Source organism: Medicago truncatula, chromosome 7, assembly GCF_003473485.1.
Source record: "Medicago truncatula cultivar Jemalong A17 chromosome 7, MtrunA17r5.0-ANR, whole genome shotgun sequence".
Classification (NCBI taxonomy): domain Eukaryota; kingdom Viridiplantae; phylum Streptophyta; class Magnoliopsida; order Fabales; family Fabaceae; genus Medicago; species Medicago truncatula.
Genome location: NC_053048.1, coordinates 49408211 through 49429754, shown reverse-complemented (window position 1 = coordinate 49429754; position 21544 = coordinate 49408211). Strand labels below are relative to the sequence as shown.

Sequence of the window (21544 nt, the reverse complement as noted above, 5' to 3'; positions counted from 1 at the left end):
CTTTGATTAAATTGTTTACTCGTTAGTGTTACAATAACAACATATTTTTATAACCTCTTTGAATCGTTTTAAATTTAAAATAAAATAAAAATCTATATAATGAATGTTTGAATTTAAAAAAAAAAAAAATATTTTCTTTTGTCAGATAGTCTAGTGATTAAAATTCATTTTTTAAGAGAAATAAGTGGGAAGTTCAGAGTTCGAACCCAGCCGTATATAATAATGCATTGCTCTAAACTATGCTCACGGGACATTTATCTCTCCACAATGATTGGAAATTGTATAATAAGTTAACTAAAATGAAATAAATCTATAATATATATATCATATGACTTATTTTTGAACATCTTGATCTTGAAACACAAGGATTGTCGTGTCTAAAAACAAGAAAAGGGAAGATCGTCAAAAAGACATGTAAAAACTGAACAACCAAAACAACAGGGCCAAACGAAAATTAACATGAAAAAGCATTTACTAAAACCAATAACAAAACCACCACCACCAATCCTCAACCCACCACCACCACCACCGCCACCAACAACAACCACATCACTCTTCCCTCCAACACTCTCCCCCACCCAACACTACACCCACTTTCTCCACTTCCTCAACCACCACCTCACTCCACCTCTCACCCCACAAACCCTAACCCACTTCCTCAAATCCAAACTCCACCACCACCCTTCCTTCACCCACTTCGACTTCCATCTCTTCTCTTGGGCTTCCACCCTCGACACATTCTCTCACAACCACACCTCCTACGAATGGATGACACGTACCCTTGCTCTCTCTCATCGTTTCTCTCTCCTCCGCACCCTCCTCACTTTCATCTCCACCAACCCCTGCCAATGCTCTCAAGCCATCTTCTCTTGCCCACAAACCGAACCCATTTTCCGTTTTGCAATTCAGTATTACTGTAAAGCTTTCAAATTTGATGATGCTGTTTATGCTTTTAATGTTATGCGCAGGTTAATTGACGGAAAACCGAGTGTTTCGGTTTGTAATATTTTGATTCATGGGTTTGTTAAATCTGGTAGATTTGATAGAGCTTTTGAGTTTTATAATCAGATGGTTAAGGATAGGATTAAGCCTGATGTGTTTACTTTTAATATTTTGATTAGTGGTTATTGTAGGGATTTTAAATTTGGTTTTGCATTGGAGATGTTTGATGAAATGAGGAAAATGGGGTGTCATCCAAATGTTGTTACTTTTAATACTTTGATTAAAGGGTTGTTTAGGGAATGTAGAGTTGATGAAGGGATTGGGATGGTTTATGAGATGATTGAATTGGGATGTCAGCTTTCTGATGTTACTTGTGAGATTTTGGTTGATGGGCTTTGTAAGGAAGGGAGGGTTTCGCAGGTGTGTGATTTGTTGATGGAGTTTTCTAAGAGAGGGGTTTTGCCTAAAGGTTATGATTATTTTGTTTTGGTGGAAATTTTGTGTGGGAAAGGAGAGGCTTTTAAAGCTTTAGAGGTTATTTATGAGTTGTGGAGCAAAGGATGTGTCCCTAGCTTGATTTCTTGTATTGTAATGATTGATGGTTTGAGAGGATTGGGGAAGATTGAAGAGGCAATGAGATTGGTTGAAAAAATGCTTAAAGAGGAGGGTATGGTACTTGATGTTGTGACTTTCAATTCTGTCCTTCAAGATCTTTGTGATGCGGGAAGGACTGAAGATGCAAATAGGTTGAGATTACTTGCTTCTAGCAAGGGTTTGGAACCCGATGCCATGACTTATAAAATTCTGGTTGCTGGGTATAGAGGAGAGGGAAATCAATCGGAAGGAGAGTTAGTGGTAAATGAAATGTTGGATAAGGGGTTTATACCTGATCTTGCTTCATATAATAAATTGATGGATGCACTATCTAATTGTCAACGCCCCAACCGTTATCAAGCGAACCAAATTGGCAGGTGAAAATGCAAACAATAAAAGATTTAACTTGGTTGTCAAGTTTTGTAAAAAAAAAAAAACTTGGCTGTCAAGTATGACTCTTGTTTGGGCTAAGATGGTTGAGGAATGATTGAGAAGTGAGCCTGTAATCAGCTGAAAGTTCAGACGATTAGTACCAGTTGTTTTGCGCAACGATGAAGATAGGTTGCAATTGCAAATTTGCAATTGCAAGTCCACTTTGAAGATGGTTGGTGCTCTACACACACGTCTTTTAAAATTATTTAACTGTTAAGATTATTTTTCCTGATGCTAGCGAACATCGTAAATATGTTCCATCTGATTGAGACTGATACACAAAGTCCATGTCTCCTCTGTGAGTTACTAGACATCATTTATGTGTTTTCATTATTTAATAACAGCAATCTTAAGTTTGTTGTTATCCATACCTTCATTGTAACATTTTCGTGTGTTTCAGTTTTTTCTTTTCGTTTGCAATTTCTTCGTTTCATCAGATCAATCCCCTACCACATAACCATAATCCATTGATAAAGACCAGGGGAGATGTCATTTGAGTCATGCATGTTGTTTTTGGCCTTTATTTACAAATGAAATGCCAATGTTGAAGTATTTGGATATTAAAGTACCCTATTGAGGCTGAAGGTATCCTATTTGTGCTTTATATTTATTCTTCTGCGTATATTATATTATTATGTTATTTTTTTTAAAATTCTGTGAATCTGCGTTTTTTATTTTAAAATTCTGCAATACTGTGTGAATGTACAAATTCTGTGATCTAGTAGTATTTGATGTGTCTCCTTAATCTATGCTAAGTGGAATTCGTTTTAGAATTTCAGATTATTAGAATTTGATGTGATTGGTTGTTGCTAATAATGCTAAGAACTTCACGTTGTTGAGTATCTTTGTGGTGTTGCTTTTGTTTTGCCGCTGTTTCGCATTTTGAAAGCGTAGCTGCTGCTATTTGGAACTGGATTTTAGGAGTCTGAGTATGCTTCATTTAGGGAGCTATCCGTTTACTTCATCTATGTACTTTGATGCATGACACGTGTAAAAAAATAAACTAATGGCTGAGATGAAAAAGTCAAAATTAGTTTTTTTTTTTTGGTACAAATTGCTCAAGTTTTTTTTTTATAATAACAAAAAGGAACGCGTTATCCCTCTTCTTCTACCCCTGCAAGCCGCCACTACCAATCAATTCCATAGATTCATGATTTCCAATTCTGTTCGCAAGAATTCCCCCATTTTAATTCTCATGGATTGTTATCGAAAAGCATGAAAAAGGATTGTTATTAAAAAATACAGGAAAACAGAGATTTATTTCTGCATAAATGGAGCAAGATGTATCCAATAGGTATCATGGAGTGCTTTGCGATATCTGTACTATCAATTCCTCCTGATGGGAATGTAAGTCTCGTATGTGGAAAGCTGAATCTCATAGACTTGGCAGGTTACCGTCCACTCGATTGGGGTGAAGGGTTTGATGTATTGCAAGCAAAGGAAGGATATGAGATTTAGTGTAGCAATCACATGTGTGTTTCTTTATTTTTCCCTTTTTAATTTCAGCCGTTGGATATTATGTTGCCACATGTCAAACATTTAGGAAGGTAAATGGAGCATACCCGGACTCGGATTTTAGTGTGTGCATCTAGTGTGTTCTGTTAGCATTGCAGTTTTTGGCTTCGGCTTGTTCTTATTTTTGGCAGCATGATTGGGTTCAGTGTGTGCCATTGTTGCAATGTGAATGTTTCCATATCCCCCCTAGTTTAAGTTTCAGATCTAGTAGAATTTGATGTGATTGGTTATTACTAATAATTCTAACAAGTTTTAGTTACGTTCACGTGATTTTTGTATTTAAAGTTAGAAGTATTTTAAATTTATTTGCTATGCTTAATGGGGTTACTTGCTTCTCTTTAGTAATTAGTGATTTAGCACAAAAGAACAAGGGCAAAAACGAAGCATAGTTAGAATGATCCTGCACATACTAATAAATTATAATTTGGAGAGAAATTCATTGTTATCTTCATTCATCATAATTTACATAAAGAGAATAGAGGCCAAACTTTTTTGGAAGAGAAAGTTAAATTACAACACCTCTACAAGCATATAATCTAACTTAGATTTAGGAACCCTTCATCGTTGTCAGTGGATCCTAGAGAAGAAGTATCAAAGAATGGATTTTAAAACTTGTTCCACAGTCTGCTCTAATTAATTGGGACCCCAGAACTGAAGTACATGACTTTTCTCTAAGATCCCTCTGATTGTTTTGCATTCTTTAATCTTTGTCTGTTAGAAGTAGAAACAATTGCAGAAGAAGAGAAGTGAAAGTTTCTTTGCTTGAGAAAACAATTTGATATTGTTGATTTTGAACCGACTTTAGTGTATGATTCCATCTGCATATTCCTAAACAAGTTGAAGAATTTGAAAAAGCATGAAGAACACTAGCCTTTGTCCACGTTTCGCTGCACCTGCCTCCTCATCGGTCGCACCGGCCTCCTCCTCGGTCGCGCCTGCTTCTGCTGGTCTGCCTGCCACTGCTCCACAGGTAACATACCTCATATCAACTTGAATGGTTCATCTGAGTTTAGAATGTTAAATGAAGTATGACTATACCATAGGCTTAGCATTTTTTCATACACATGTTTTGTATCAGTTTTTGTTTGAGCATCTATGCTAGTTTAATGTGCTCTATGATAAGCATTTCAGCAATAGATATGTAATGGTGACTCATAGTTTGTTATGGTCTGTGTGCAGGGAATGAGCTTGATTTTACTTTGCAATATTCTACTGTCATTGTCCTTGGTTTCTCAATTTATAATGTTTAGAATTGAGTTTTTTTTTTTTATTATCCTTAAACCTTTTTACTGTTTGATTTGCTTTAGTTAATTGATTTAACAATGGTCTGCAACTTGTTATGGTATGTGTGCAGGGAATGAGCTTGATTTTACTTTGCAATATTCTACTGTCATTGTCCTTGGTTTCTCAATTTATAATGTTTAGAATTGAGTTTTTTTTTATTATCCTTAAACCTTTTTACTGTTTGATTTGCTTTAGTTAATTGATTTAACAATGGTCTGCAACAATTTATAAACACATGGGTTCTGTGGGTCCTCTTTGAGTGATCCTAGTAACCTTGCTATTGATTTCGGTGATGGTTCATAATCAAAGATTAGAGATTCATAATCTAAACCCTTTTTAGATGCTCTATATTGCAGATGTATACTCTTTTCTGTTATGTTCCTTCAATGTTGGGGGCATCCTTTTCTTATTTATACTTACTGAATCATGAGTTTGTGGTGAAAGAAGTTAATTAATAGAATTTTGTAATTATAAGGTTATTTGTTTAGAATAGTGTAGAAAATATCTCTTTTCTGTTACTCAAATTGTTAAGGCCTAGAGGATGCATTTATTAATTATTAGCTTCTACATCACCTTGTTCACAAAAATATACTCTAGCTACTGATTATTAAAACCTCATTTACAATTCATCTGGTCTGCAAAGCAACTGTTTTTATTAGATTTCTTTTGCTTATTTGTTAGTTATTTAAGTGGTTTGCTCTTGTTCATTGTGAATTCTCTTTTAGTCAAATTACTGTGGTGGGTCCATGAAAATTTTGCATGTGATGTGGATGAATATGCTTACCTAGATCCTTGCACTATTTAATTCTTTGATTGTGGATACCACTGTTGTCTCTTTAATTTTCTAGGACATTAATGTAATTTATTTAGTAAGTGTTCACTAAACGTAGATGGTTTCCCTGTTTTTCACTAAGAAAAGATTTTGTGATTGGTTGTACCTAAACAGATTGAAAAATCTGAAAAAAGGCATGAAGAATACTAGCTATTGTTCACAATTCGCTGCGCCAGCCTACTCCTCTGCTGCACCAGCCTCTGCTAATGAGCCTGCCTCTATTGCTGTACCTTCCATTTTTACTGGACAGGTAACTACGGTTATTAGAACTGAGCACGGGTAGGTTGACTTTGATATGTGGCCTATTGTAGCATTGTTATTATATTAGAAACTCTTTCTTTTTGACGGAAAAATATTAGAAACTCTTTTACAATTGGTTACTAAGGACTATTTTTGGTCTTAGTATATACATTGATTATAATTCCATATATGATTGGTCAATATCAAAAGGTAATGTCGGGTGCTGCTTTTTACCCTAATTCCCTTTTATGCGTGAAATTGATTGACAAGAGAAGTGTGACTATTGATAGGCCGTTGCTTGATCTGTGATTGTGCCTTCTGATACCAAATCTTTATTAGAACAAAGTCATGATGTAGTTTTCCAATCAGAGCCGGAGAGCTTCTATGATCAAGTAGTCAAGTGTTTTCAAGAGTTGCATGATAGTATAACTATAAGGAAATTATTGTCTAACCTACATGATCGTGTGATACTTTTGTGTTTGTCAAATACAAGAAGTAAAATGTGATACTCAGTTTGTTGGTCAGAAACATTATGTACAAGTGCCCCATTATTGGTTTCCAATTTCTCATTAAGCCTAGAGCAATTGAGTCATTTTATTGTTTTATGGCATCTGTGTTGAAACTTACAGAGATTTCCCCAATACTCTTGCTGCAATTTATCGTTGACAGTATATTCTTTTTTGACAGATTGATAGCATGCTAGTACTTTATTTCTAGACTTTAGCTCTCTAGTACATGTTCTGATCTTTCCATTGTTGTAACTTGCTGAAAGTTTGTTGTTTTCTCTTTTAAGTTGCTTTGGTTTCCTTCTAGCTTTCTTGTTTTGAAAACATATAGCAACTTGTATTCCTGATTCTTTTTTCTTATGGCAGATGAGAATTGTACTGTTAGTTGTGAAAGTTTATGCCTCTGCAGCTTCTACCGGGAGTTTTGGGAATTGGCTTGAAAAAGAGTTCGGAAAGATTGGGTAAAGATGTGAATCGTTTTAGAGTTTGTGAGGATGTGTTTGATGATCCAAGAAATATTATGAATGAGTTGAAGAAATTTGAGCTAATTCAAGAAGTATTTTGCGAAGATGCATATTTTGTGGTTGCACTGATGTTGATCATCTACCATTTGCTAAATATTGATTAGTGATTTATGTACAATTCGTTAAAATGTACTTGACAATATATTTTTACTTTGTAGTTATTTTAGTGCTATTTGTGTATATGACAATTTTAATTTGATACGATTTCAATTTTATCACTCAATTTTTTTTTATAATTATGTAACTGTCATTTATTTATAAAAATATTAAATGAGATCTCATAATTTTATATATACATCGTTATGTCATTATATGGTAACACATTCAGCTCATCGACTCGGTCTAATATACTAGGAAGGAACGTGTACAGCACTGCTAGACCTACCATCAGTACACTACCGATTTCCAGCTAGAAGGATCTTTCCAAAGAGCATCAAGGTCTCATTTCAAATGTACGAAAAGAGAGTTGCAACAAAGAATTTCGATGTACTGTATGTCTGTCCTCATAATTCCTTGAGCCCCCAAATCATTGAACAGTCAAATACTCAAATTACAGCACTTTCCTTAACTTTTGTAATCAACGGATAAAAAAAAAAACATTCCTCAATGAACTGCTTTTCAAGCCACCCTTCCACCCTGTTTTTAAATAGGCATGAGATTTTACCTACACCCTCCGCCCCACAAATATTGTCGAAGTTGACCATTTGACACAAATTAAGAAAAGATGATAGCATATACCTAGATTTATTGTATGAGCAGAATTACAGCTGAACCGGTGTCAATACTTAATACATTGATATCAATAAAGACAACCTTGTCCTATGTTAATCAACTTATCAAAAACTACAGCTGAACTGGTGGCGTATACCTAGATTTAATCCTCATTTTTTTGCTTTTAAGACTAAACAAAAGCACATGTTTTGCTTGCACATAGCCAAGAGGTCAGGCTACAATAGCCAAGAGTACAGATAACAGTGCGCACACAATATAGTAGAACAGAAATAAAAAAGACAAACTACCATAACACGTGTAACTAACGGAAGAAAATGATCAAGAATATTAGTAGAACAGAACTAAATAACAGTGATAGACAACATAAGCCTTCGTTAAAAGAAATGGCGATGAACATTGCAGTATTGCACCAATTCCTAGTACATAAGGCAATGTGTGATGGCAAAGACATTAAAGACGTCTTGAAGCACTTACAGAAATAGGACCAAAATGAACACTATGCACAACACTGGATTTTTTAAAGATTGATATCAGTAACTAGGAACATCATAGAACTCAAGAAAGCAGTTTGCTCTTCCACTAAAATGGTAGGAGCCAATAAAGGCAGTGAAAGAATAAAAGGAAATTATGTAACTGCAAACAAACATGCTTTGTATATCTTTACTTTTAGAATCAATGAATCGCGAATGCCAGTGATAATTTGAGAAAACGTAAGTAATTGAATTGAATGTCAAAATACATGTTCAATATGACTGGAATCATCACATAAGAAATTTAGAATAATGAAAAGAAGAAAAGATTAATCAAACAAAATACATAGCCATCTCAACTTCTTTCTCCTTGAAACCACATTTCTCATAGAAAACCTTATTCTCGACACTGCAATCGAGAATCACCTTATAACACCCAACCGAACGAGCATGATCGGTAAGAAAGTTAATTACTTTCTTCCCCAATTGTTTCCCACGAGCACTTGAATCCACAACAACATCTTCTATATGTCCAACTTTACCACAATTTCTCAAAAATTTCTTCTCAATAAACACACTCCCCGTTGCAATAGTCTTTCCAGTAATCTCATCTTCAATAACACATATAACATGATCATCTCCAAGTGAATCAATTTCACGAAATCTATCCTCAAATTCCTTATCAGAGACTGAATCACAAACGCTAAGCTGCTGCAGTAATTCTATGAAACCTTTTTTCTTGTCTGTAATCTCTAATCTTCTGGCTCTATACTTTTGTTCCTCACTGTTTTGCATCTTCTAATAACTAAACAATCTGAGAATAAGAAATAAAAATATTAAAATCGCAAGCAATTTGTAGCAATACCGCAGAAAGAAAATGGAAAAAAAAAATCTGAAAAGATTAGGAAATTTTGAACGTACTTGCAGCTTCAAGATGGAGGAAGAGGAATTTTTGCTTGCGACGACGACGACGTTTGTCAGAAGCTACTTTTGCTTGCGTTCCCTTTTTTTATTATTCAGAAAAATTGTGTTGGCTTGGTAAAATCTGAGCCGTTGATGTTTCTTTTGATGAAGTGGTGAAATCTGAACCGTGAGTTAGGTTTAGTTTGAAGCACGATTTATTTAAACATCGCTGTGATTTAGACGCAATCGCGCAAAGAAGAAGATCCTGGTAAGACATCAATGGTGTGATTTAGCGAGAGAGATGCAAACATCGCTGTTTCGAAGACTCGCTCCATTATTGGCAGCACGATTTCAACGGAACCAGAATATTATAAGCTCTTTTTCATCTTCATCTTCTTCTTCCGTTCTTCACCATGCCACATCTTCACCGTCTTCTCCCGACGTGGAACCTGTCCACATAACCGAAAACTGCGTTCGCGTATGCTCTTTCTTCTCTCAATTGCAACTTGTTTTTTCATTCAATTTTAGGTCAAATACATTTCAAAATTTGGATTAGGTTTTAGTTGATGGCCCTTATCGCTTATGCTTCTCATAATAGTAAAAAAACTGTTATGACAGTTATGCAGATAGGGAACTGATTAATTGCAACTCTTAATACTCGAAAGTTCATGTTGTACTGTACCCCTGGTTAGGAACTATGTGTATCATTATATGTAATTGATTCCAACTTGTTTCTACAACTTAATGAATGTTGAACAGAAAATGAAGGAATTGGATGCCAATGAATCATCATCCGGTGGAAAAATGCTTCGTTTAAGCGTAGAAACCGGTGGATGTTCAGGATTTCAGTATGCTTTTAATTTGGATGACAGATTCAACTCAGATGATAGGTACTAGTACTACCACTTGGATGGTCAGATTTCAATGTTGATAGACCCTTGTCTTTTACAAATTATAACTTACTTTACTTAATGCATTGGCAGAGTTTTCGAGAAGGAAGGAATTAAACTGGTTGTTGACAATATTTCATACGACTTTGTGAAAGGCGCAACTGTTGATTATGTCGAGGAGCTAATCCGTTCGGCTTTCATAGTAAGTCAAGCGCACTTGTAACCATGTGTATGCTGGTGTTTATACAAAATTAATTATTTATAGCTATCTTCTCATTCCTTTCTCTGTCATTCCTGTGTACTACAACATGGAACTTTCTTATAATTTTAGTATGGTAATAATCAGGTAAGGAAGTTTCTTAGGATGTGTTCTCGTTCAGAATTTTTCTGTGAACTATAGTAGCAATTCACATTCACATCCTGTTATGAAGTTAAATCTTGAAACATTTGAGAACTTCTGTTTGATGTAAACATTGGTCAGCCTTTGCCTGTGAGCTTAAGAATTTAGGAGAGTTGGGCCTTGGTAAATGGAGAGTGGATTTGATATCATAGTCATTCTGATCAAGTAATCAGAGTCTCGTTCTTCTAGTAGAAAGCACGAGTTAGACTATGTGTGTGCAAAGTGAACATGCTTCAAGCCCGAAGGGCTCTTACAAGAGTGGGTATGTTAGGATACAAAGTTGTCCATGAGTGTACATTAACAATTTGAGCTTTTAACATAATTGATTTAAATAAAATATTACAACCATATTCAGGTTCAGATTGGAATCCAAAATCAACAAGGCCTTGTTCAATCTTTGAAGTTCAAGAAATTTTTTTCAAAGAAAAAAAACAGAGTGGAGAGAGTGGGTATGTTCCGTTGGGATGTAAAATCGTCCATGAGTATATACGTTTTACAATTTGAGCTTTTATGAGAGTTGAATTAGATAAAACTTAACAACATATTCAGGTTCAGATTCAAACCTAAGTCAATAAGGCCCTGTTCAATCTTTGAAGTTTTCCGTATAAATTTTTCAGGATGAACCTGTTGTATATAGAGGTGACTTCTTTTGCAACCATCCAAGCAATGCCTTTAGATGCTTTTAGCTTTTTTCCAATAAGTTTTTTACCATGCCTTGTACATTTTGGTGTCATTTCTTGTTACTTGGATGATGCAATTGCTCTCCTGACTGAACTTTTGCTTTGAACTACTCTCTCTTGACACTGTTTATGTTTTTCGGGCACACTTCCATCAAGTTCAAACAAAAATAAAGCTACCACTAGAGATATGCCTGAAAAATTTAACCAACATTAGAATAAAGTGCTTCTTGCAAAATTGTGATCAGGAGGAGCAACCTCTACCCTGCTACGTAAACCAGGCCCACATGTCAGTTTTGTAATTTGTTAAACAGCTTAGAAGCATGACGTGCTCCTAAAATATGTAGAGCAACGTAGGTACTTCTGATCTTAAGATGCGTCATTCCATGAACTTTGATTAAAGAATGCTAACTTTTTGTTGACACCTTCTCCACTCTTTGGTGATATCCCATGTTCCTCTAACTAAATAGCCTAAGCCCGCTCTATTTATGTGAGATTAATACAAGTTTTCACCCGATATTAAAGGGTATTGAAAACTGAAAAGAGTCAAAAAGTGAGTAGTTTGTGTATCTCCCTTTGCTTTTGTTATAAGTATTCTTTATAATCACAGTTAGCCATAACCTGCCGTGATTCACTTATTTGGCTGACTATTTAGCACAAAAAAAAACTATGATATCCAATGGTATTGGAATGGAATGGAATGAGTGTGCGAGAAAAGGGGCATGTGGCTATTGATACTCGTTTATAAGATATGACATTGAATGTCACTCTTAAGGCATTTAATTTAACCGAAGACAAACTTACATTTATTTTCTGGTTTCATTTTCAGGTGACGGAGAACCCAAGTGCAGTTGGTGGTTGCAGTTGTAAAAGTTCCTTCATGGTGAAACAGTAGTTAGCTATATTGGTACTCCCCTCCTCACTTTCCTCCACCGCTCAAATGTTTATTCCATCGAACTAGATTATACTATGAAACATGAGTTTTGTACCTAAAAAAACAATTGATTGATTGAAGATTAAATTATTGCTTGTATACTGATATCAATATCAATGTAACATACAGTTGTTGTACTGGTAATAAATTATCAGGCATTTCAGTCTAGCCTGTTCTATTATCTTTCGGTGCTTATTACTGATTTGTTCATATATCAAATGAGGCTTTCAAATGTACTTAGAGTATTCAGCAGCAAGTTGGTTGTTTAATGCCCTGCAATAACAATGACTTGAGTGTATTCATTCCATCAACAAGACCCTGCTAACTAGCGGCTGGGCATGATCGCAATAAACGTACAAAAAAATTGAATTTTTTTTAGCTCAATTGTTATTGATAAGTTTTATTAATAATAGATGTATTGATTAAAATTATTATGATAATATGTAAATACAATACTATATAACCCTGATAGCATGGTGTTCATTTTGTTATTCGTTTAGCAGTGGTAAAAATTTATTGTGGATAAATTAATTTTGGTTAAAATTGAGTTGAATGTAAAGTTCGTTATATTTGAACACATTTGTGTAAACATGAGTTTATCAATTTGAGGTTAAAAGTCAATTATGAATGCAAAAGCTCCAAATTTTAGTTTCAAGTTAGAATTAATTTTAGAGGTTAAATTTATACTCAAAACATACAAACATGTCAATTAAGTATATATGGTTTTTTAAATTTAGCATTGTTAAATAAATGGAAGTGCTGCTTATTAAAATGATAGAGGATACACGTGGTTTGAGCTGTAACCATTCAGGTATGCTACTATGCTTCTTTATCAGTCAAATTACTTGGTAGATAGAGAGGACATTATAATCAAACCAAAAGACCTCATGGAGAGATGTTTTGCTGGGTGGAAGTAATGTTGTGGCAAATGAAAACTGGTTTGCATCCAGTATTAGTTCTCGTGTCCGGTGTTGGGATGATATTAAATTATGGATTAATGGTAAATCTTTGAAAGAAGAGTACCCTGAGTTGTTAAAGTGTTTAGTTTATAAAAGGGGTTGTGGCTGAGATGGGTGTGTGGCATGGAAGTTGCACCATGAGTTAGGAGGCGTCTCTGTCATTCGACCGTCTGCATGATGCTGTTATTATTGAACGGATGGATGGCTGAACTACGGTTGATTTTGGCTTTAGATCAAACTGGTTGCGAATAAGGATCAATGGGCATGGGTGCCGAATAGAATACAATGTTTCTCTGTTAAATCTTATTATAATGTTTTCATGTCTAAAGCAATTTGAGGAAACTGATCATCTTTTACTTAAGTCACTTCAATATTATGGCAGACTAACAGGACAGGTTTTTGGATGGAGGTTACTTTTATCCTTACCCGTGACTGAGTTAGCAAAAAAGAGCAGTGTTAACTAATGTACATTGAACTTCATTCACGTGTCTTATGTTTTAGAGAGGTTGAGTCATGTTCGTTAATGTTTAGGAGGAAGTTTATGCATCATGGCTAGGTATGAATACACAATCTGGTAGCATGGGTCACTTGAATTTCATTCTGTTTAGGAAGCCTTTGGCAGGAAGAAAGGTAAAAGCTTGGCATGGCTTGCAACTATATGCTGCATCTGGAACATGAGGAATAATGTCATTTTCAATGGCAACGTTGGGGATGTTGAGAAGATTGTGCTAGACATCAAAACCTTGTCGTCACCTTTAAAAAAAATTATACGAACTCTACACTTGCTTTTTCAAACTGGTTGAATAATCCTTTGGTATGCTTACAAAGCTTATCAATTGTAAGCTTATCCTTCGGTTGGCGATGTGTAATTTGATGGGTTGTACTCTTCAATACATTTTGCTTATAAAAAAGTATACCTTCCCATTATTATTTCCGTTTGGGGGTCTTTTGATTTACCCCCTATGGAAAAAAAACATGGAGATTCCCCTGTAAAATAAAGATTTAAAAAAAATTAAAAACAAAAATTCTTTTTTTTATTTTTTTTAATTTCCACGTGGCATAATTTAAAAAAAAATTAAAAACAAAAAATCTTTTTATTTTGAAAAAAATATGAACTTTTTTTAATTTCTATTTTTTGTTTTTTTTAAAACCCCAGATTATTTAAAAACATTCAGATTTTTTTAATTTAATTTTTTTTCAATTTTTGTTTTTATTAATTTTGATAATTAAATTTCAGAACTTTTAAATATCTTCTTAATTTAAAAAAAAATCATTTTTTCTAATTTTTTAAATTTCGAAATAAAAACCCCCAGATTTTTTAAAAACATTGAGATTTTTTTAATTTTGATTTCTTTCTATTTTTATATTTTGATAATTAAATTTCAGAACTTTTAAATATCTTCTTAATTTGAAAAAAAATCTGAATTATTTTTTTCTAATTTTTTAAATTTCAAAATAAAAACCCCCAAATTTTTTAAAAACATTGAGATTTTTTTAATTTCTATTTTTTTCTATTTTTTTATTTTGATAATTAAATTTCATAACTTTTAAATATCATCTTAATTTAAGACAAAATCTGAATTATTTTTTTCTAATTTTTTAAATTTTGAAAAAAAAAAACCCAGATTTTTTTAATTTTTTATTTTTATAATTAAATTTCAGAACTTTTAAATATATTTTTAATTAAAAAATCAGATTTTTAAAATTTTGAAAAAAAAATCCCAGATATTTAAAAGTAGAGAAAAAATCGAAATTAAAATTCAGATTTTTTTTAAAATTAAGAAGATATTTAATCTCATCCGGTCTTTCACCTAGGCATCGTATTTCCTTTTGCTTTTCTTTTTCATTCAATCTCTTCGAACCATATGGCAGGGTGTCGGTTCAAATTTGTTATTGTAATGGTCGCATTAACTCACTGCAGTTGTGTTCCTGTGTTAGTCAGTGGTTCAATGCCTATGGTATAAATTGTGCTAAAACTGAGTTCGTAAGACCTCATCGCGGTGTACCAACAAAATATTTAAATTCCCGTAGATGAAGCTTCAGTTGTCCATACTAAAAAAAATGATCTAAAAGTGTGTGTATACGTATAAAACAAAGTCTCGAACAAATAATCTCTAGCGTATATGAAAATTTGTTTTACTATTCTCTATCATTTTGTCAGTATAGATTTTAAAACAGGAACAAAACTGGCAGTGCTTTAAAAGAAAGTATAGATTTTAAAGGCTGATCAAAAAGGAATGTTACTTCAGGTTAAATTGAAGATTCATTTATTCAGCGTTGTTCTTCGTCATGGGCTTCGGGACGGGGAACCTCGGCACCAGAAAGATAAATGCAGCCATAAGCTTGTATACTTTAATGCAAAACATTAAAATATTAAATAGCAAGAAACGGCGAGTTATTTTAGAAGTTAGAACACCTATGTTAATATTGGAGAGAATCCTATAACTATAGATACATCAGGCTCTGTTCAAAAATCTCAATCATACTCCAGAGGCAGTTACTGGATACATACTTGCTCTACACATAATTTTCTAATTAATTTCTTTTTTTGTTTCCTGATAAATAATTGAGCCATACAATAAATATACAAGCCACATATCCGAAGAACTAGCATTGGGAAAACAAACCTGCAGGGACATGAAACAGAAGATTCAGATACATGGCTTTTCTAAAATGAGCAAGGTCATTTATCACAATCAAAACGTGAATAAAACTTGACTCTTGAATTGTGTATCTCATTCACCAGCAATTAAAACACATTATTGGTTACATTATTTACATGGAAATTATACATCATTCTGAAGTTGAGGAAAATGTATTAGCTATAACACCCCTCACGTGAGCTGTCCATTCATATATTTAAAGAAAATTCTAAGTTTGAAACCAAAACTCGAGTGTAACTACATATCAATTGAAGCCGGGATCATGAAATTATCAATCGTCTTTCGGACGCAAAACACTAGGCAGGCTATTATTACCATTGAGAGCAGCATGATAGATTCGTTTTTCAGCAAGCCCGATATCAGAAAGTATCAAATTACCCTGCAAGCAGAACATACAACAGACATAATCAAGAAGGTATCACCAGTGGTCGCACTATAATAGTTAATACATAACATGCAGGATACTACCTTAGGATATAAGTACAGGTATGACAATGAAATAAAGAGTGCGACAAAAAGAATGAAGATTTTGAAATTTGCCAGACGGTAATGAGATAAAAATAAAAGCAATAAAATAATTATTATTCTTAATCACCATTCAGGATGTTTACAATTTTGTTTAGCAAAACAGTAATGTGTGCACAAAAATGACATTTTTCGACATCAGAAAACAAGTACAGGACTTGGTAAATGTGTGCAAAAGAACAGTTCCAAACGAATATAAATTTCATACAACGGGAAAATAACTTTCAATCTAATGACAGTTTTTATGAGGATGTCATCCACAGACTTTCCGGTGGTGTCAGAGTGATTTTGATTCGCAGATGTGTCTACAGTCAATTTCCACTTAAACAATGTTCGAGAAACATAACCCACTTCCGAAATGCCTAAATTACAGAGTCCTGATATTCTAACACTTTTTTGGAAAATTCAAACAAAAACCATGGTTGAATGTATAATTTATGATATGGATATATTGTCTACTCCAACAAGGATCACAAAATTAATTTTGGCAAAATTACACTTTTAGTCCCTTAACTTGATTTCAGGTAACAGTTTGGTCCTCTATCTTTTTTTCATTTCAATTTGGTCCTTTTTGTCCATTTTCATATGAAATTTTAAACTTAAAATTCATGATTTTATTTTCTTATGGTCTTTCAGTCTTCAAATCTATGATCCTCGTCTATGTTTGCATAAGAATATTAGATTTGAAGCTTGAAAATGTGTATGAAAATGGACAAAAAGGACCAAATTGAAATGAAAAAAAGATAAAGGACCAAACTGTTACCTGAAATTAAGTTAAGGGACTAAAAGTGTAATTTTGCCATTAATTTACAATATACTTTTCAAAAAAAACAGCCTCTTGTCATGTTGTTGTCATGTGACTGAAAGGTCACGGGTTCAAGTCCTGGAAACAGCTTCTTGTGTAAAACAGGGTAAGGCTGCGTACAATACACCAAATGGTGGGACCCCTTCCCGGACCCTGCATATGCGGGAGCTCTAGTGCACCGGGTTGCCCTTTTTTTTTTATACTTTTCAAAAAAACCATGGTTGAACATATAATTTAAATACTTGCTTTTTTCCTCAAACTTTTGAATGCAAAACGATTCAGCAAAATATTTCGTTGGCCAGATTGATCAAAACGATTCTCTACGGAGAGCTATTGAGTGGTGTATCTTGATAACGTCTTATAGAGTGTCAATTTATGCACCTTATAGAGTGTCAATTTATGCACGTGTGTAACGATCAACTTCAGCAATAAAGAAGTATTGAATCTATAACCAAAATAAATACCTCAGTAGCCATCAACCTTCTGACATTATCGGCATACAATTTGGGATCATCCATTTCCTGCTGCGAGGGATAGTATATAGGTAATTGTATCACTTCTATATAATTTACAAACTGACAGAGGAGAAATATCACATGGCGCACCTGCCAACATTAATGTCAACTTAGAATAAAATAAGCATTGTGTTGATTAAGTAAGATGGCAATTTCTGCAATTAGATTAGCATAAAGATGTAAGCATAAAACAATAAGTTGTGGTTTTCCTAGGGTTCATCAATTTATCAAAGACACATCATGCCATCACACCAAAAACTGATATATGGCTGCATACATGTTTGGGCATACATCAACCTCTCAACCATTGAGGCATAGGGAAATGACTACCTTCATTTCATTCCAGGTCGTTTTTGCAACATTGTATTTCAATAAATTTGTCTCCTATTTGATATACCGTTTATGAGACAATCCCAACAATTCTTATGATCTACTATGCAACAGTTCTATTTCTATCAAATAACCTCACCATATGTTATATTCCGAAGTTACTAGAGAGAATTTTCTATTCTATCACATGCCTCGCCTATATCTTATATTTCAAAGTAAGCTAGAGAAAATCTTCTTTACATTATGCAACAAAACATCATCATTGCAGCAACTAGAATATTGTCAACATGTAAAACCAAAATTATGAATTTGTTCGCATCAACCTTCATATAAACGCAGTGATAAAGAACAGGATGTTGACATATTTACCAAAAATATATTCCACACATAACATATATATGGATACAAAGCAACTTAGAAGTTGAGTACAGCATGATTAGGTTTTATTATCAAAGGTAATTGAAAAACATGAAGCTTTACAATATAAGTACTTACCCCAGATATGGAATCCCAAGCGGGGCTAAATCTCTGGTAAGGGTATTTTAAAATTACAGGAAGTACTGGTGCCTTTGCCAAAAAACCACCAGTCTTGAATGGAAGGAGGAAATCTCCATTTGTGGTTGTACCTTCTGTAGAATATTGAATGGCATGAAATTAAATTATTATAAGAATGTCGATTTGAGAAGCATGAATAATTTGGATAATACAGGTCACTTTTGATGATTTACAGACAGATGCAATGAACAATTAGACAAATATTGACTAATATCTGTAATATGACCAATGCTAGTGTTACCATATGTGACAAATAATAATTCACATGCTAACAAAAGAATAAGTAAATAAATGTGAAGAACCTTAAGGCATAGGGTTATATTTGAAGATTATGAAGTTAAATGGACATAGTAAATGAATCTTCATGTTTGAGATAAGATTTTAAAAGAAACAGACATTGGGTCAAAAACATAAATTTCGGCCAGCAGATGAACACAAGGATACAATATTCATTTAATAAATAAGATAAAACAGGTAACGATATGAAATGCAGCAACTTTAATTGTCAAATTAATTTGAAAAAATACAAGAAATTGCAAATATAAATGTGCATCAGTCATTTTATAGGCTAGCGTCCTTATACAAGCAACTCATGGTTCTCTGAAAAATAATAGAGACCCCCATGCCTATCAAGTACAAACGAGCTATATCCTGTACTTCTTTATGTAAGCTAAAATGGGTATATCGGAGAGATAAAGGTACCAAACCCCTATATAATCTACTCCAATTTGAGAACTCAAGCATAACATTGTTAAAACTAAATAAAAATTGATCCACACCCCTCGACTCCACCCTACACCCAACCCCCAAAAAAGGAAGGAAGATAACCTGGAAATAACATCATTAATGGAGCAGATTCATTCTGGTGTGCTTCTCGAATTCTTTCAGTGACAACAGCTGCAGGAAGAAAGTTCACGGTTTAGGCACCAGTTGCAACTGAACAAATAATGTGTATTCTACAAGGTATTAAGACCCTAGTTTGACTTAGTGGAACACATGAATATGCCTAAAAGGAAAACCACTAGAGCACATCAGTATACAACTAAAAATATGAAAAGACCAACATAGGGCATAGGAAATGATGGAGACAAGGGATTTTACTTTTTTTACTCCATTTAATTTACATTGTGTACATTTTCATGATTGTTACAAAGTGCACATACAGAGCTATCTACGCACCTGAAACACCCTTGAAATCCGATGCCTTTGATTCCCGCTGAACATAGATGCAACCAAGGCACTTGCTGTTACAAAAAATGCGTCATAATATATAAGCACTAGGTTCTGAAAAATACCTTACAATGAAAAGATAGTGCACATTGAATCGTATGAAATGCAGCATTCTCATTTCATGGACAATACGTGAAGCACTGCTGCTTATATGAAAGTTCACTTTTGAAATGAGACTTGAAAAAAAATAAAGAGCAAAATGCCTAAAGAACAACAGAACTCAAATGAAGAAATAAAATTTAATTTGCAATGAACCACAAAATCCATAAAACTAAACCAGGAGGAACTAATAAAAAAAGACAACACACCTGATGAGACCAACAAGAGGAAGCTTGGCCACTGACCTCTTCATAGATGAAATCAAAGATTTTAACAGAACATTCAGGACCAAACAGTCAGCATCATACATATGTACAGATATATGCGTTCATTATGGAAAAAGAATGTCGCGTGACAAACCTTAGCAACAAAGCTTGGGAACGAGGAAGACATGTGATACAAAATATCCAAGTATGACACGTGATTAGATATTATTACACCAGGTCTTCCCGTCTCTTCAGGCTGAGGTTTGTTTTCCTAGTTAAAAATGAAGCAGAAAAAACAAATTAAATATATGACAAGAGAGAACATTTTGACTGCAAAATAAAATGAAACAAGCTGGCCGGCAATAATCAACAACCAACTAAGATACATCCAATTGTCTTTTGAGCTATGACAAGGTAGATAGAGGCACAAGTGAGCAAATAAATATACTAGTACGAGCCAGTTCCGATAAACTTAACTAGAAACATTCATTAACAAAATTAACTTTTGCGCATAACTCTAAACTACGGTTCCCAGCTCCAATTGCAGCCACAATATAAAGACTTTAGAGGTTTCCGCAAAAGTATCACAACTGCAATTTGTGGCCGCAATATAAAGGCTTTAAAGGTCTCCACAACAGCATCACAGCCATATTGGCCCTAATTTCGCCATAATATTCAAGGTTCACAGTATAACCGCAACTGCGTCAACAAACACAATTTCTAACCATTCCTCCTCTCATTTTTGCTATCCAACTTTACTTCTTCGTAATAATAAACATCTATCATAAACTTATAAAGAACTTTTCCCAAGTAAAATCTCCCAGATTGTCCGAATTAAAGATGCTAATAAAAACCTTATCACAAATTGAATATGATAAACTTAACTTAACTAAGCTAATCCTGATGAATTGAAATTGAACAATTAACAAAAAAGTGAAAGTAGAATTGAAACCTGATTGAAAGAGTTAGAAGAAACATGAATCCAATAAAATCCAAAAATGAAAAGCATAACTCTAGAAAGAGCTTTCCCACACTTAACAATAACACTTCTTCTCCACCCACCCAAATGAGCATAATCCTCTTGTTCATCTTCACGATTAGGAATTTTAAACAGTGTACAAACCCTACAAACCACATAATAAACAACCAAAACCGTTACAGCAAGAATCACTCTAATCGGAAGAAGAGTCACAAGCGCGAAACCAAGGAAAAGCTTCTCCTTGGCTCCTAACTCTCCTCTTCCCATCGTCCCGTACACATCGTTGCGAACATATGCGGCGAATTTCTTCTCTAGGTCTTGTAGCTCCTCCGCGGTTGTGGTAGTGGTGGAAGAGAGGGAATCGGATTTGAGAAGAGGACGATCGTCACGAACGGTGGCGGTGGTGGTGGTTCCGTTTGGTTTGGGTGGTTTTGAATTTAGGTCTTTGAGTTCTGACTCCAACCCCTTCATCATTGTTGTTCATAGATTATGATTATTCGTTGCTTATTCTTTGAATTTATATTCATATGCTATCGTATAGTAGGAGATAGATAATAGTAGTTAATTGGGTATTAATTAATGATTAATTAGGGTTTTTGGTCACATCAGAGAGAAATAACTGAGATTAGCTTAGATTCACGGCATCATCCAAAAGCTTGCTTTCCCAGATCTGCACGCATTTTTTACGAATATTTTTATCAATAACTTTTATGTATGATATTCTCTTAATTAAAGAAAATCTTTGGAAAAACTTTTGACTTCAATAATCCAGATCTCAAAATTTTATTAAATCCTTAACACCT

At 34.0% G+C, this 21544-nt stretch overlaps 4 protein-coding genes and 1 non-coding gene across 6 annotated transcripts; 3 read left to right on the top strand and 2 right to left on the bottom strand.

The window, feature by feature from the left end:
- The first annotated feature begins 350 nt into the window (after positions 1-350).
- On the top strand, positions 351-2336 carry LOC120575720 (pentatricopeptide repeat-containing protein At2g36240). Its single transcript, XM_039827465.1, has one exon. It carries the CDS (start codon positions 460-462, stop codon positions 1915-1917), a length of 1458 nt encoding a protein of 485 aa, XP_039683399.1. The 5' UTR covers positions 351-459; the 3' UTR covers positions 1918-2336.
- Positions 2337-2584: 248 nt separating this feature from the next.
- LOC11427182 (uncharacterized) lies at positions 2585-7100 on the top strand. Its single transcript, XR_005642952.1, has 3 exons — positions 2585-4453; positions 5714-5849; positions 6712-7100. It is a non-coding gene; the product is annotated as an uncharacterized protein (transcript).
- A 1220-nt stretch (positions 7101-8320) lies between these two features.
- On the bottom strand, positions 8321-9036 carry LOC11434768 (glucosamine 6-phosphate N-acetyltransferase). The gene is made up of 2 exons (NM_001422800.1): positions 8993-9036; positions 8321-8885 (listed from the first exon to the last, which is right to left on the bottom strand). The coding sequence occupies exon 2, from the start codon at positions 8864-8866 to the stop codon at positions 8405-8407; it is 462 nt and encodes a 153-aa protein (NP_001409729.1). The 5' UTR covers positions 8867-8885; positions 8993-9036; the 3' UTR covers positions 8321-8404.
- Positions 9037-9216: 180 nt separating this feature from the next.
- On the top strand, positions 9217-12056 carry LOC11435272 (iron-sulfur assembly protein IscA-like 2, mitochondrial). The gene is made up of 4 exons (NM_001422801.1): positions 9217-9452; positions 9734-9864; positions 9958-10066; positions 11771-12056. The coding sequence occupies exons 1-4, from the start codon at positions 9276-9278 to the stop codon at positions 11834-11836; spliced, it is 483 nt and encodes a 160-aa protein (NP_001409730.1). The 5' UTR covers positions 9217-9275; the 3' UTR covers positions 11837-12056.
- Positions 12057-15212: 3156 nt separating this feature from the next.
- On the bottom strand, positions 15213-21421 carry LOC11433467 (lysophospholipid acyltransferase LPEAT1). Of its 2 annotated transcripts, XM_003625770.4 has the most exons (9): positions 20715-21421; positions 19917-20033; positions 19766-19803; positions 19407-19471; positions 19056-19124; positions 18168-18301; positions 17292-17432; positions 15813-15876; positions 15213-15461 (listed from the first exon to the last, which is right to left on the bottom strand). In XM_003625770.4, exons 1-9 carry the CDS (start codon positions 21213-21215, stop codon positions 15442-15444), a joined length of 1149 nt encoding a protein of 382 aa, XP_003625818.1. In that variant the 5' UTR covers positions 21216-21421; the 3' UTR covers positions 15213-15441. The 2 variants fall into 2 exon arrangements, with proteins under 2 accessions (XP_003625818.1, XP_003625819.1); XM_003625771.4 differs by lacking the exon at positions 15213-15461 and having other exon boundaries at positions 15521-15876.
- Between the last annotated feature and the right edge of the window lie 123 nt (positions 21422-21544).